The 15,844-nt window shown below is 34.2% G+C and overlaps 1 protein-coding gene across 17 annotated transcripts in view; it reads left to right on the top strand.

The window, feature by feature from the left end:
- Nucleotides 1-15,844, top strand: part of RhoGAP19D (Rho GTPase activating protein at 19D) — a 554,578-nt gene that overhangs the window by 492,549 nt on the left and 46,185 nt on the right. For 16 of the 17 annotated variants that reach the window (XM_069821517.1, XM_069821525.1, XM_069821534.1 and 13 more), the window contains 5 exons: nt 2,152-2,342; nt 6,382-6,577; nt 9,385-9,568; nt 9,960-10,126; nt 13,396-13,792. In XM_069821517.1, the coding sequence (XP_069677618.1) occupies nt 2,152-2,342; nt 6,382-6,577; nt 9,385-9,568; nt 9,960-10,126; nt 13,396-13,792 (1,135 nt within the window). The remainder of the gene's footprint in view (nt 1-2,151; nt 2,343-6,381; nt 6,578-9,384; nt 9,569-9,959; nt 10,127-13,395; nt 13,793-15,844) is intronic. The other variant, XM_069821456.1, reaches the window with a different exon arrangement.

Here is a 15,844-nt window from a genome sequence, read left to right as displayed (position 1 = left end):
CATTGAAGCTTTAAGATGTGAAACAAGTCAAAATTTTACAACATTATAATTTTTGGTGAGATGTAGTAATGGATGTTTGGCAATCCTGTTACCAGATGCATACTTCAAATTCAGACTTGACTACTGCAGGTTGTAAGGGCAGTCACCTCGTGAGAAAGGTTTAATGTTGACATGGACTACATTACCTCCTTCACTGCTTCGGAGAATGAGTGTTTCCATGTGTTGGCAAGTGTTACTGAATTTACTGTGATGTTGCAGTTTTTTCTAGAAACAAAGCCCATTTCCGACTAAATAAAAATAAACAACATAAAATGACAAAGGAAAATATTGTTTCTTTGATCTTAGAAATTTACTCTGTGAAAGTTCTTTCATTGAACACATTCTACCCTGTATGACTAGATTATAGATGCAATCTGCAATTTTTATAGTCTTTAGAGAGTTGAAGAGTTTATCAGTGGTGAATTCTTGTGTGATGTGACTGTCTATATATTTTTTAACGTTTCAAACATTGAAAATTTTAGGACTTTTTACGCACTGTTTCAAAGAACAATGTTCAAAATATGTTAATTGTAAATATAAGAGAGAATGATAAATAAATACAGTAGATGTCCAATAAAATACAGTTCTTGAGAGGCATACTTCACATTCGCATTATAACTTAACCACTGTATATCGAAAGATGCGTAATTGTTCCTTCTGGTATGCTGCACTCGCATAATAAACTTGCCTTAGACTCCCTGTTCTTCACACGACTAATTATTTTGAGTTTATCACTCACTAAATACGCTTTTCTTTTCTGAGACATTACATGTGCACTGAACTCAAGGCTCATTACCATGGGAATTTATTGTAAGATTAAGTCTATATGCTTACCGGTACTTACTTACTTACGGCTTTTAAGTAAACTGGAGGTTCATTGCCGCCCTCACATAAGCCTGCCATCAATCCCTATCCTGAGCAAGACTAAGTCTATATACTTGTGGAAAAGGGGACGAAGGTTGTTGGTTTGCTAATGATTAGAGATGTGAGTCTAAAGATATGAACCTACATAAAGAGAGTTTTCTGAGAATACAGTCTAAATCTGCTGCTGAAGAGTAAACTATTTATAGGCCTACTTAACTGGTTTTAAAACGTTAAGAAATCCAAGCACTTACCAAAACTATTCAGAATCAAAACATTCTTACATGCGGAACTGCAATAATAGGGGGCTAGAAATAACACGGGACTTACCCTCAACTCAAGATATGTTCAGTGATAAATTGTAATACAGAATCGTTTTAGGCAGACTAATTTGTTGAACCTTTACAATGTTCGTCCATGGTCTGGAATTTAGGTTAAGTTTAGATTTAAGACCTCTCCCGGCACCACATTATCATAATCATCCTATCACATCATTGGGGTAATGTAACTCCGCCTTCCAGGCGCCCCAACCACAGAAGTGGGTTACAACTAAGCCACGGCCAGGAGAGAAGACCAGAAATGTCGAAAGACAACCTGGTGGCATTGGATTAATAATAATAATAACAATTAAAAATTTCACTAATAATGTTCTTTTTTCTCAGAAGAGATACTCTTCACTAAGTTATATCTGGATTCATACTCTAGCTTAAGTGTGTATAATATTTCAGCTTAAATTGTTACAAAAAGATTACAAAATTAAATTAAACCTTTTCGAGAAGTCTTAATGATATAAGTTTCTACTTTCCCGTAAGAAAGATTCATGAGCTGCCACTGGTTATTTTCTTTCATTTATTGATTTCATATTTTATATAGGGTTTATATGTAGTAAATTAGCAATTATTATATTCTTATATCATTCTTACCATATAATATATGATTTTTGTGTTTAATATTGTGTGATAATGATATTGTTTTCTTACTTATTAAAGAAAGCATGAGGTTTCTGAGTGAAATCCTTTTTTGTGTGGTATGTATTGCATCGATATTAAAGCATGGTTTTATATTAATCCTCCATTTTTCTCCTATTTTATAAATGTTATTGTTTTATTCATATTTTTCCATTAATTTTAATTTATCCATAATTTAAGGAATTTGTCACGTTATTATATTTTGGATGAGGAATGAACTGTTGCTTATGCATGGTTGTATCTTTATTTTTCCCCTTTTTTTGTTTCTTTCTACATGATACAGGCATGAAAGCAGATTCCCCAAACAAGGACATAAGTGCCAAAGATATTGTTTCGTCCATCATTTCTGCAGCGAACCGCAAGATGCAGAAGGCCAAATCTAGGAAAGGAGGTGGAGGCAGTGTGAGTGGTGCTGCCACAGAAGATGGAAAAGAAGCTTCTGGAGATACCCAGGAGTGCTCAGATACAAAGCAGGTGACTAGTGACAAATAGAGTTTTTGTCCCCTCCCCCAAGTTTGTGTAAGGTACAGAGACATTATTATGATGTGAGGCGAGAAAACTGCGAGTGACTCGTGGCCCACTGCTAGCATGATTTCTGGTGAGTGCATAATCATTTCTCCAGCACTTCTACTATACATAACAATACTATAGTCCCGTCGCTTTTATTTCCAGCAGCCAATCACGTTGCAGGTCGGCTACGTTTAAATGTGTGCGTCTTGTGATTCACTGATGATGACGTTATGCATTTCCTAAGGCTCGATAAATACTTAATATAATTGCCTGCCATTTTGGCTCTTTCGTTGGCGTTCGCAGAAAGCACATGAGGACGTTATTTGCTGCTCAATTATTTGTTGAATTACAGTGTGTTTGATTTATTATCATAGGAGCTACGACATGACAATGTTTAACGGTGTGGCAAATAGATTCTTCGTCTGGTAGCTCGGCAATGAAGGAACAAAAATGGCGAACGATACTACCTACCTAGACTTTATAGAGCCTTCACTTCCTAAGACGTAAGCAAAGAGGAGGAGTCACGCCGGGAATAACAGCGTCGCGACTATAACATAAATGTTCAATAATTTGGACTTACCATGCTCACAGTCGTTGTTGAAAATGGCCCCCATATGCCGCCACACACAACTGACAACTCTGACATCTTCTGGTAAACGAATGAACAACACTCTGAAGTTCCACATCATTGATAGCCTCGATTTCTTTTCGTATATATTGTCTTTTAGCTCATCTGTAGAATGAGGATTTTTCCTATAAACCCTGTTCCCCATAAATAAAAATCACAGGGTGTTAGATCTGGGCTTCATGGAGCCCACACATTATTATTTATTAGTCTCGTAACAAAAATACGCCTTAATTCCGTAAATACACAATAATCACTAAACTTTATACACTAATTTTGTAGACTTCAAGAATCAAGACTTTTGTAACATGACACATGTGACTACATGGGAACTGAGGGTTTACTATGCTGCACCTCTAACAGCCCACGCATCGCACCAGTAACCCACCATTTTCTCGTCTCATGTTGTAATAATGTGTCTGTACAAATTTTAATTCCTTTTCACTTATCATCATCATCATCATCATCATCGGCATCATCATCATCATCAGGCCATATTTAGACATTCTGTCACCCAGGGAAGTTTATAGTTCACCACCCCATTCGTTAATGGATTAATTGCTATGCGAACAGTCATACAGCGTAAATTAAAAATGTATTTAAAAACCTTTAGTCTAAATCACTACAAAATAATTTCTTAAAATAACAGTTAACTCATATTTTTTATAAATTAATTTAATGTACTGTATCCTCTCACCAGCTCGGATTCTATGCGGAGTACAATCAAGGCGTTTATACTGTCATTGGACCAACTCTATGAATGTTGTGAATTTTCACTGTACAGTCAGTCATTCTTTAGAATTAAATAGCCACTAAATCACACACCAATTGAGCAGGATACCATCACTTCGCATAATATTCAACTGCATACAAACGTAACATATAAAAGTCAACAGTGAGTATTGTTAATTATGGCTCAATGCAGTTTGGAAAATGGATAAGGACTTTTTGTTCACAATTGTTTGATCGGGTGTGCTAAATTAAACCTTAAGTGCAAGGCCAGTAACTGATAAGTCTGTCAATCACTTTCCATTATTTTCTTCAGCGGTTTGCAGAGAATTTTGTCAAGGGGTGGAAGGGGATCATTATTAAAATTGCTTACAATTTATATTATCAGAATTTTAAATGTTATGTATTATTATTATTATTATTATTATTATTATTATTATTATTATATTATATTATATTATTGTATATATATTATATATTTATATTAAAAATATGAACTGTCAAATGCACAAAACGTTAAATGAACGTTTTACAATAAAGTCAGAACTCTGACTGGTGAATATCTCTTTTAAAATGAGTTTAAAATCGACAATGCACAATATTTAACATCTGTAGGCCTACTGCAGAACTGGCAAAACAACCTTTTCAATATGTTTCATAACGAGTTAAATTTCATTTTGTGTTGGCTCATTTATTAAAAGGTTGCTACTAGGTGGTAGGTCTCTCTATAATAAAGATAGATATAATTCGAATGTGCCACAGCACTAAGCACAGGGATTATATTGAAATAGGAGAAGGAGGACTATATCTTATGTCTATATAGATTTTGTTACTCTGACAGTGAAAGATAGAGAAGGGAAAACGATTATGAATAAAAAAAATACTCAAATCTAAATATGTCATTTTTTCTTAAAGTTCAAGGGGGAAGTGGTTCAAACCCGGTAACCCTTCCTTGCGTATACACCCCTGATTTTCTTAGAATATAACATATCATTATTGTCGCTATTTTTTGTACCACAGACTCGTTTTAATGAATGCTACATGTTTATTGTTGCTTTGAGAATGAGACTGTCATGCGTCTTTTCACAGATGAATTATTGGTGACCATTCTTTGTTGTGGCAAGCATATTCTTTTATGTACTTTGGTCTTATTGGAATGTCGTATCAAGATATTTTCTCGAAAAGAATTTTTACAAGTTAAAAATTTAAGTACTGGTACTCACTTTTTAAGTTTATTTTTTCTTCATCCATAACTCATAACGAAATTCGCGAATGCAAAAAATGCCGTCCCCCTAAATCGTGCTACCCTGGTCTGCCTATTGGTAAATATGGACCTGATTATCATCATAATATCTTATCTTTTCTGCAAATCTGTTCCAAATATGCTTCCAATAAAATTGTCTATGTCTTTCCATGCTTCCCTTTGTATATTTCTTCCCATTCATATATCCATTCCTGTAGGTTTCTCTTAATTTGGGTTATCCATCTTTCTCGTGGTCGATATCCTGTCTGTTTCAGATTTAACATTATTTTTGGTGATGTTATATTTTCCTGTCTTTTTGTGTGGCCCAACCATTTCAGCCTATTGTTTTCTAAGTTTGTTGTTTTCTATATTTAGAGTGCAGGGGATTATTCCTGTGTTCGTCCATGGTCTGGAATTTAGGTTAAGTTTAGATTTAAGACCTCTCCTGGCACCACATTATCATAATCATCCTATCACATCATCAGGGTAATGTAACTCCGCCTTCCAGGCGCCCCAACCTCAGAAGTGGGTTACAACTAAGCCACGGCCAGGAGAGAAGACCAGAAATGTCGAAAGACAACCTGGTGGCATTGGATAAAAAAAAAATATTTAGAGTGCTCCTTGTATTGTTGATAGTTATCCATTCTCTCTCTCTCTCTTTTTTTTTTTTTTTGCACGTAAAACCCTCGTCTCTGAAGCCTGCAGTCTATTTAGATCTCTTGTTGTGTATGGCCATATTTCTGAAACATACATTAGAACTGATTTTGTAAAATTTTAGACATTATTATTTTAAACAGTCGTCATATCATCAATTCCTTATCTTTATAATGTCATGATAAGGGACTTTTGCTTACACAAGTACGTAAATATTTACATTGAAATGCGAAACATAAGTTATCAACTATATTTATATACATAATTGAACTGTTGGTCGTCTGGAGAAATGTACCTGTACATGATCTAGCAAAAACTATTATTATTGTGGTCACAAGGAAAGAGGCAACTTCTCACAGTTCCATAACATATATTCTTGAACTCCCTTGCTTTGCCTTGCTTTGCCTTGCTTTCAAGTCTCCTAATATCTGATTTAATGGTATTAAGTAATGAATAATGGTTAGTGAAATGACGGTAGTTGAAAATGATAATAATAATAATCGAAGTTCCACTGTATTATATTGGAATGTTAAATCATTTATGTAAATTTACTTGATAGGTAGAGAGAAATTGGTTATTATAATTTATAAAGATTGAAGCATGATATTTTATTTATTGGGTAAATTTTTATTGCATTTCTGAATTTACCTGGGTAATATGTGATTGTTTGAGAGTTGATTTGATATTCTTTTGTGTTGTGATACTTTTCCACACGTTAAAGAAAGCTATAAAATTGTATCTCATATTTACAGCAAACATTGGATACTAGGTCAGCAAAACAGAAAGAATCTTCATCAGTAGCTGAGAATGATGATCCACCTGCATCAAATGTGGCATCGTCGATCTTCGAATCTGTCGTCTTCTCTGGAAATATAGTGAAGAGTATCCACACAGGAGAGGAGGAGGATGCAGCGCCTATACCTGAAACTAACAATATGTCTGATTTGGGTCAGTATCTTTATGAAATTAAAATATAAGTTTTTCATTTCCATAGTTACTAAATACGTTCTAAATATTCACTATTTACAAATGGGACTTTGCTATGAAAAGACTTTGGAGCTGAGAAAGAGTTTTATTATGAAAAGACTTTGGAACTGAGAAAGAGATATATCTGCCACACTTTTATATCTCAGCTCTAGAGTAGGGAATAGTGCTACTTTTTGTGGTTGCCTTCACTTCTCTCTGCTCTTGAATGTAAGAATTCCCATATTTATTTGATAGGAAATTGAGTCAATCCACAGAACTTTCCGGAAGTTACAGATGGCAAAGATTAAACCTTCCAAATTCCTACATATTTATTATTACAAACTGCCTCCCAACGAAGATAGATAGACTCTTAAACCTCAGTATACTGACCATGATTTACAAATATAAATACAGAGTAAAATAATAATAATAATAATAATAGAAGAAGAAGAAGAAGAAGAAGAAGAAGAAGAAGAAGAAGAAGAAAAGAATTAATATGTATAGGCCTACTAAAATCTAATTAAAATATACCCTAAGAGTGTAAAGATACCTGCTAAATCTATTGTAAAAATATTAGCAATTGAAAATATCAGATTTTTACCTGCTAAATATTGTAAAAAATATTAGCAATTGGAAGTATCAGATTTTTTTAAGAAATGTCAAGTAAATGATGGAAGTGTCTCTCACAAGAACCTGCTGTTGCAGAATTCAGACTTCTTAATTAGCGTAATTGTCTGGATAAACATCTACACAAAATTAAAATTTTAGTTTTACCAAATTGCATATTATGTAAAAAGTATTTATCTGTGGATGGTCACATGCTGATATGTGAAGCTGTTACTCAAGCTACTGAGAACCAAACTTTAAATGTTTTGAAACATAACTACTACAGTGACTATTACTGATTTAAAAAAAAATTATTCATAGCTTTAATTTCATGCACTCAAAATAGCCGCATACTAGCCATATCAATACATAAAACATCAAAGTATTCATCATCATTCATTATCTCGCTATCGCGCTTGTGGAATACCTTGCCCAGTGACATCAGAGACTGTCGGAGTTTAACAGTATTCTAAAACAAACTTATTAAGCATTTTTTTACTGAGAATGCAGTAAACTAAATACCGGTATTTTAACTGTACTCTAAATTTCTAGAAATTGTTACTGTTTTGTTTCATTTGAAATGTATATAATCAGTTACTTATTTTTAGATTCCTAGTTATTTCCATTAATCATAAAATTTATTACTCCGTATTGAATTTGGTATTCCCAAGAAACTAGTTCGATTAATTAAAATGTGTCTTAGTGAAACTTACAGCAGAGTTTCTATCTGATGCTTTTCCAACTCACTGCGGGCTAAAGCAGGGAGATGCACTATCACCTTTACTTTTTAACTTCGCTCTAGAATATGCCATTAGGAAAGTTCAGGATAATAGACAGGGTTTGGAGTTGAATGGGTTACATCAGCTTCTTGTCTATGTGGATGACGTGAATATGTTAGGAGAAAATCCGCAAACGATTAGGCAAAACGCGGATATTCTAGTTGAAGCAAGTAAAGCGATAAGGTTGGAAGTAAATCCCGAAAAGACTAAGTATATGATTATGTCTCGTGACCAGAATATTGTACGAAATGGAACTATAAAAATTGGAGATTTATCTTTCGAAGAGGTGGAAAAATTCGAATATCTTGGAGCAACAGTAACAAATATAAACGACCCTCGGGAGGAAATTAAACGCAGAATAAATATGGGAAATGCATGTTATTATTTGGTTGAGAAGCGTTTGTCATCTAGTCTGCTGTCAAAAAATCTTAAAGTTAGAATTTATAAAACAGTTATATCACAGGTTGTTCTATATGGTTGTGAAGCTTGGACTCTCACTTTGAGAGAGGAACAGAGATTAAGGGTGTTTGAGAATAAGGTTCTTAGGAAAATATTTGGGGCTAAACGGGATGAAGTTACATGAGAATGGAGAAAGTTACACAACACAGAACTGCAAGCATTGTATTCTTCACCTGACATAATTAGGAACATTAAATCCAGACGTTTGAGATGGGCAGGGCATGTAGCACGTATGGGCGAATCCAGAAATGCATATAGAGTGTTAGTTGGGAGACTGAAGGGAAAAGGACCTTTAGGGAGGCCGAGACGTAGATGGGAGGATAATATTAAAATGGATTTGAGGGAGGTGGGCTATGATGTTAGAGAATGGATTAATCTTGCTGAGGATAGGGACCAATGGCGGGCTTATGTGAGGGCGGCAATGAACCTCCAGGTTCCTTAAAAGCCAGTAAATAAGTAAGTAAGTATTTATATTAGTATTTTTTGTACCTATTGTGATTTTATCTTTGTACTTGTATTTTTTCCCCTCCCTTATTTGCATTGTGTTTCTATTTGCACTTTTATTTCTTTTACTTCTCTCTACATTTGTGTTTTTTTATTAGTATTTGTATTACCGAGAAGGCCTGATGGCCTTAACTCCACCAGATTAAATAAATAAATAATAATCTGTGTAGGTGTCAACCCTATTTCGGTTAAACACTAAAAATTACCTCTGATTAATTACAAATGTTCAATATTTTAACAAATATATGTATTTTTTATCAACCGAATCAATGTTTATATTATTATTATTATTATTATTATTATTATTAATATCATCGTTATAATTTATTGATGAAATTAGATTTCAACGAGAATCTCTCAAGCACTCTTTCAATTACAATACTTTTGTTTTTAACTTACGTTTTATTTTGATATGTACTGAAGCAATCTGTGTTCTGATAGGTGACGTAGCTGCAGGAGATGGGGAAATGCAAACAGAGAGCAGAGGTGACAGATTGGAAAGCTCAGTCAAAGAAGATCAGCGACCACCTTTGAGACGGGGTGCTGGTATTATGGCCGGGAACGATGAAGTGGCAATAAGGACATACGCAGGTCTTTCAGCTACAACACAGGAACGTATACGCAGGTGTGTTATGTTGTGGCGTCTTTAACATCGCATGTGAATGGGATTATGATATTAATGTTGACATTGCTTGCTCTATGCTTGCTTACTCATAAATGTCTATTGCACCAGTGTTTCTTGACTTTCTTTCTGACTCTTAAATGAGCTGTTCCTAATTACAGCCATCAGCAGCTTCCATATTCATTGTGTGTCCAAAACATTGAGATTTGAATGTTATTTAAATTATGTTTGTTACATTTGAGCTTTTGTCTTATCATATTTTGATGTATTCTTTAGTTTTCTTGGAATCAAGTGGCTGTAAGTGGATCAAATAACTTAAAGAAAAAAAATCGCAAATTGTTTATAGGAATTTCAGACAGATGTACCTGATTTGCAAGGCTTTTTAATGTATCAGGTTTGAACGTGAGACAAAGGCAATGCTACAACGTGATCCTACAAGACAGCATCGTGAAACTGAACGGAGAGAAGCAGAAAAGAGAAGGATTGAAATAGAACTGCAACAGGCTAAACGTGACATGGAAAGTGAGGACTTTCTGGATGAGATTGCTGATAACCCATCAGGTACGAGTATGGCCTGGCCTGACTGCTATGGCAGGCAAGTGTGTTTTGTATGCATGGGTGAGGAGATTTTTAAAATGATGACTGAAGTTACTATTTCCTTCCAGGCTAATATTGGTAGCACAGACATTGTTGGTCTTTGAGTAACCATTGAAATTTTTCAAGAATCATTGTTGCGGAAAGTAGAATAAGGGAGAGATATGCATAGATAAAAACAATTCTAATTGTTAGGTTGATTTTGCAGAATAGTACTCTGAAATTCCTATTTGTTTCTATTGATATGTCTCATGTGTAATTCTTATTAGAAGCATATTTTTCACAACAGAGATTATTGGGTACTGGTATATATTGAGTGACTCTGCCGTGGCTGAATGTTCAGGTGGCCCGGGTTTAATTCCTGGTCAGGTCTGGGATTTTTCATTGAAAAAATCCATAGTCACACTTGTGGCGGACAAGACCGCAGTTCGGGTTTTCCCCGGGGTTTTCTCGTTTTTCCTCAAATTAGGCATTTACATCATTCCGTCACCATTTCTCCATTTTGTTATCATTCAGTAGCATTCCCTGAACGCCAGCTGGTGACGCACGGAGGGTACTAGCCTAAGGACGAGTGGGGTTGCCTGCTTGAAACCTGGGCACACAGAGAACCTTGGTGTAGTCAACCGGTGTGGGTTTGGGAATGCGTCACCAGAGAGTCAGCGCAATAGATCTTAATAGGTCGTAGTGCTGAGACATAGTGCCCCCCACCGTTAAATTCAATTCAATTCAAAATATATTGAGTGATTACAATCGGTAATTGAAGTGTTGAAACATGTACAGGATAAACAGACTTTAAAAACCTATACTCCACAACTCAAAATTTGTGCAGAAGAACTAAATGTTACAAAATTTAAGAGGCATATTAGTCCGACAAATTGGCATATAAATGAAATAAGTATAATAAATCCTTCAATGACTGTCTATTTTAACCTAATGAGTAGTACAAGAAAATTACATTAGGTCATTACACAATAAAAATATGACTAGCGCTTTCGCCAATTAAATGGCATCTTCAGGTCTAATTAGCATATAGTGATGCTTTAAGCATAAAGACGTAATAAAATATGATAAAATACGTGATGTGAGATAATTACAATATTATGAATGACTGCACAAACAGAAAGCAATGTGGTAATAATAACTTGAAAAAGGCGTGGTAGTTGTGGTAATTAAACCTCATATAGACTCTATATCGCGAGAAATGCAGAAAATCACCTCAAGACTGTGATTATACTGAGAAGCAAGAATACTGGTGGTTATTAATCAAGCATTCTGCCTTTATACAACAACAATAACAACAAGTTGGCAATTGATCACCATGTGGTGTATGTCCTATCAACAAACGAGCCAATACATTCTGGCAATGCGAGCTTCTCATTTTTGTTAATACAACACAACAGCAACCGAGTTCATAACAAATTAAAACATTTGAATATCACCAGATCGTAGTTCTGCGTCACAATAATTTTACAAATTTTTTACTTTAATAACTTCATAGACCATTACACCGAACCATATGAAAGGCCCAAAGTAGTTTGATTAGGGAGTTTTGCAGTCGAAAACAAATGTGATTGTAATTCTCCTCAGTTAGTCCTATTTGTTCTTGTTTAGGTTTTTTATTTTTTACACTTTCCATCTCTCAAAATTTATTTTATTCATCAAGCTTCATATCCATGGAACAAGAAACTGAACTCTAATCCGTCTGTGAAATTCACATGCCAACTCCGATAACGCATATGACTATTATATGAAAATTCTTTATGAAATGGAGAACTTAAATTGAGTCAGCTTGCGTTCAAAATTAACTAAGCACAAAGAAAAGCTAGAAACACGCATGGACTCGATTAAATAGACATTGGCTTATGCATGTAAAGGCTGGTCTTGTATTGGCCTGCTACTATCATTACCAATGGTTTGTGGTACTTGATGGCTGACTGGCTTACTTGGAATATTATCATCATCATTATCACTCATTTGAATACTTAGTTACTATATTGTAATCTTGTGAACGATGTTTTAGTCAAGCTGTAGCATTCCATATAAAAACTACTGTATTATCTGTAGAGATCCATTAGCAATAAAAGCGACAAATCGTGGATTAAAAAGAAAGTTGTTTTTCTTTGTGAATACGTCTGGAACAATAGCGGAAATGGTAATATTTTTTTTCGCAAATTTTCGTGATAGATGTGTTTTAGATCTAAATAAATTATTTCGGCGAAAAAAAGAAGCTAAATTTATTTAAAATTCGCATTTTTTTTTAACATTTGGTGCACTGTTTAAACATCTTTAACTTGTGAACATAACATCAACTCTTCTTACAAGCTGAAAGCTAGAATTAGATATCCAAAGGATATTAAGAGATCACCCCTACTTCCAAACCCTGTCATTGATACTTGGCAGAGGGGAAAAAGATACTGTCCGTCTGAAAGGTTGCTTTAGTATGCTGGTGTTATGGTAAGCCGAGGATATTACTATTTTAGGAACTTTTTCCAATATTCAGCTGTAAAGATGGGTCGAACATCGACAGTTACACTTCATTCCAGAGCTAAAGAATTTGCTAGTGAGGGTCTTTATGTATCCAAGACTAATATTTTAGTGTGTAAATTTTGTAATGTCTGAGTATATTGGGAGAAGCAAGACACAGTGTCTAAACATAAATTAAAAATAAAGAGCATGTGGACCTAAAAGAAGAAAGTGTATCTCCTTAAAGACAGGCATCAATGAACTTTTTTTATCATTATTTTGACGCCTAATACGTAATATAGCGTTATTTTTTCACGATTAACAATAACTTCTTTACTGTGTTAATATTATAAAAATACTTGGCTGACTAGTTTCGAGGTGGTGTCCCTCATTGTCCAGAGCCTAGTAAGGTCTAGTGCTATCTTCCTGTTGTGGTAGGGAAAAACTAGAAAGCCAGGTATTTTTATAATATTAATACTGTAAAGAAGTTATTTTTTTACGTAAAAATCCCTTTCCAATTTATACGAAATTATTGCGATAATCTTACAACTAATTAGCGACAAAACGCGAAATATAATATTTTTATCAATATTTTTTCTTAAATTAATACAAAATTCTGTGGTCTATAATTATAAGTAAACTTTCACTTTAGCTCACTTGTTACTGTGGTTTCACCTTAAGGCCAACTTAGTCTGTGCTGCCAGTAAATTTTGCCCGTCAGCTGATTTATCACAGTTAATATTCCACTGATTTTTATTTTGTTTCCCAAACAGATATTACGAAGAAGATCTCTGACATGAGCAACGTGCTGGAAGGCCGTGAAAAGAAGTTCTCAGTTAGTGACAATCCGAAACACATCGCCAATATTGGACACAGGCTTTCGTCATCATCTCTGCTCTCATCTTCTTCTTTCCCTATGTCTCAATCAGATTTTATTTCTTCATCAACAAGCCAAGGAAATAATCAAACCAAAGTAGAATCCCTACCCAATCGTGGTGACAAGGATCAGTCTTCTTCCTTGCAAAAGTTCACTCAGACAAAAAAAGTAGGAACCACTCATTTCTTTCCTGAAAACCTAAAAGAATTTGGGGGAGTTAGAGATGGTAGTGACAAAGCTGCTACTTCTTCAGCAGATAAAGCACCTGGAACAACAGTAGTAGCAGGTCACAGGTGAGTTTACAGAATGTTGACTTACCATGAAGAAAGTTTAGAACTGCCATCTTGAGATTTTATTTTGTTTTAATTAATGAGATATATTGCGAAATTATGTTTTGAGAATACTTTTCCAGGCTATTTTATGTTGACTATAGCTTCTGCAAAAAGAATTTTAAATTTTGTATTCATATTCTAACATTGACATAAATTATGATCCTGCAATATAGGACACAAGGAAATAATAATATAGAAAATTAAGATAAATTTATGACATTGGTAATACGTGATTTATTAAATGAAAGAACCAATTTTGCTCAAAGTCGGCTGGAAGCTTATTCACTTTGTCACGTTATTAATACCAAACCAAATGTATGTATTGTGAAATAACTTATTCAATTATATTCTGTAAAATAACTGTATTGAAGAACAGTATTAAATGTGATGTAGATTAATATTTCATATATATTTTAATTGTATTCGTAAGTATATCGAAAATCGATAAAAAATGTAAAATTTTATTTTAAAATATGAGTGAGATGAGCAAATATACATTTTGTACAGATGAACTTCTCTTATTTATTTTAGAGATAGAAACTCTTTATTACCATAAAATACGTATTTCATTTCGTTTTCAGTTGGTTATAAAATATCATCACAATATTTTATAGTGTTTTGCTGTTTATTACCGTATCATCGAAATTATACAAAGCATTACGAGAGGGGTTCGGCTGGAACCATGGATCGTGTCCCGGCATAGCACAGTTGGAAAGAGCGCTCAGTGCGCAGAGCTGAGAGGTCCTGGGTTCGATTCCCGGTGCCGGTACGAATTTTTCTCGTATTAAATAGTAATAACCATTAACACTGGTACATAATTTTGGATGGCTAACAATCGAATGTTCTCGAGCATTACTAGTCAGGATTCTAAATTATGTAGACTTTTAAGAGTATTCAAGCCCATATCTTGGTAAACATAGTTAAGACTGCTGAATCGTAGTTCATCATGAGAGTCTATGTTGTCATGTAGTTAGTGATGTTTTTTTATGTAAAATAAGTTAAAAAATCTCTCGAAGTTGATTCGTACTTTCTTATACATTTCGTGCATTTCTCAACATTTCTATTTCCTTTGTCATGTTGTAAATAATACTTCTGTTTGTAGGTTATTTCTTGAACTGTTATTCGAAAGATCTACATACTTAAATGAAATCATTTAGTAAGATGAACTTACTTTTTCTAAATTGCACAAAAAAAAATCCTTATAATTTCAAATATAACACATTTGACTTCATTATACATATGCACCATTGAAAAGGGAATCTCCCAAAATTTTATCCTTACCCTGCTCGAGCACATGTGCCAGCCCGTGTTCTTGGCCAAGCTTAATAAATAATTTCGACACTATACTTGTATCTTATGACCTGTTGAGTTATAGTCTCATATGGCTGTTCAGCATCGTTTTAGAAAGCAACATTGGACGTGAACCTCCACCACGGAAAGCATACAGTTCAGGGACAACAAACTTCTTTTTTTACTTTACTTTGGTTCACTCACTCTTAATATATGTGTTTATGATAAGGAATGCTGATCCTATAACAGTGAGGCGCTCTTTACTAACAGCAGTGACAATCTGGCTAGAGCTGAGAACTATTGGAATTTGAAAAAATTCACAACAAAAAGTATAAATAATTCTGCATGTAGTACCATATTTATTCGCGTATTAGATGCCATCGCATAATGTACGCACCCCAATTTTTTAGAGTAATCTATAGAAAAAAAAAATCCTCACATATTGTACCACACATTTCATTACTGAAACCAGTACCAATAGTGAATAAGGTAAAAGTAGCAGTAGTGTTACCTTCAGAAAGTATACCTAGTTTTTGCATTTAGTTTTAGGTTATGCTGTGCTACATTTTTTTTTATTCATTGCGTATTTTATGCACTTTACATAATTACTGCTTATAAGCATTTGATATATTGATGCTCTCGAAGTCGTACAACTGACCATTTTCAATATTACTTGAATTTTCGATGTCGAAACCAGCTGAGATTATCACTTGTGATGTCAGA

Source organism: Periplaneta americana, chromosome 1, assembly GCF_040183065.1.
Source record: "Periplaneta americana isolate PAMFEO1 chromosome 1, P.americana_PAMFEO1_priV1, whole genome shotgun sequence".
NCBI lineage: Eukaryota > Metazoa > Arthropoda > Insecta > Blattodea > Blattidae > Periplaneta > Periplaneta americana.
The sequence above is the reverse complement of the archived record's forward strand: the minus strand, read 5'-3'. Positions and strand labels throughout refer to the sequence as shown.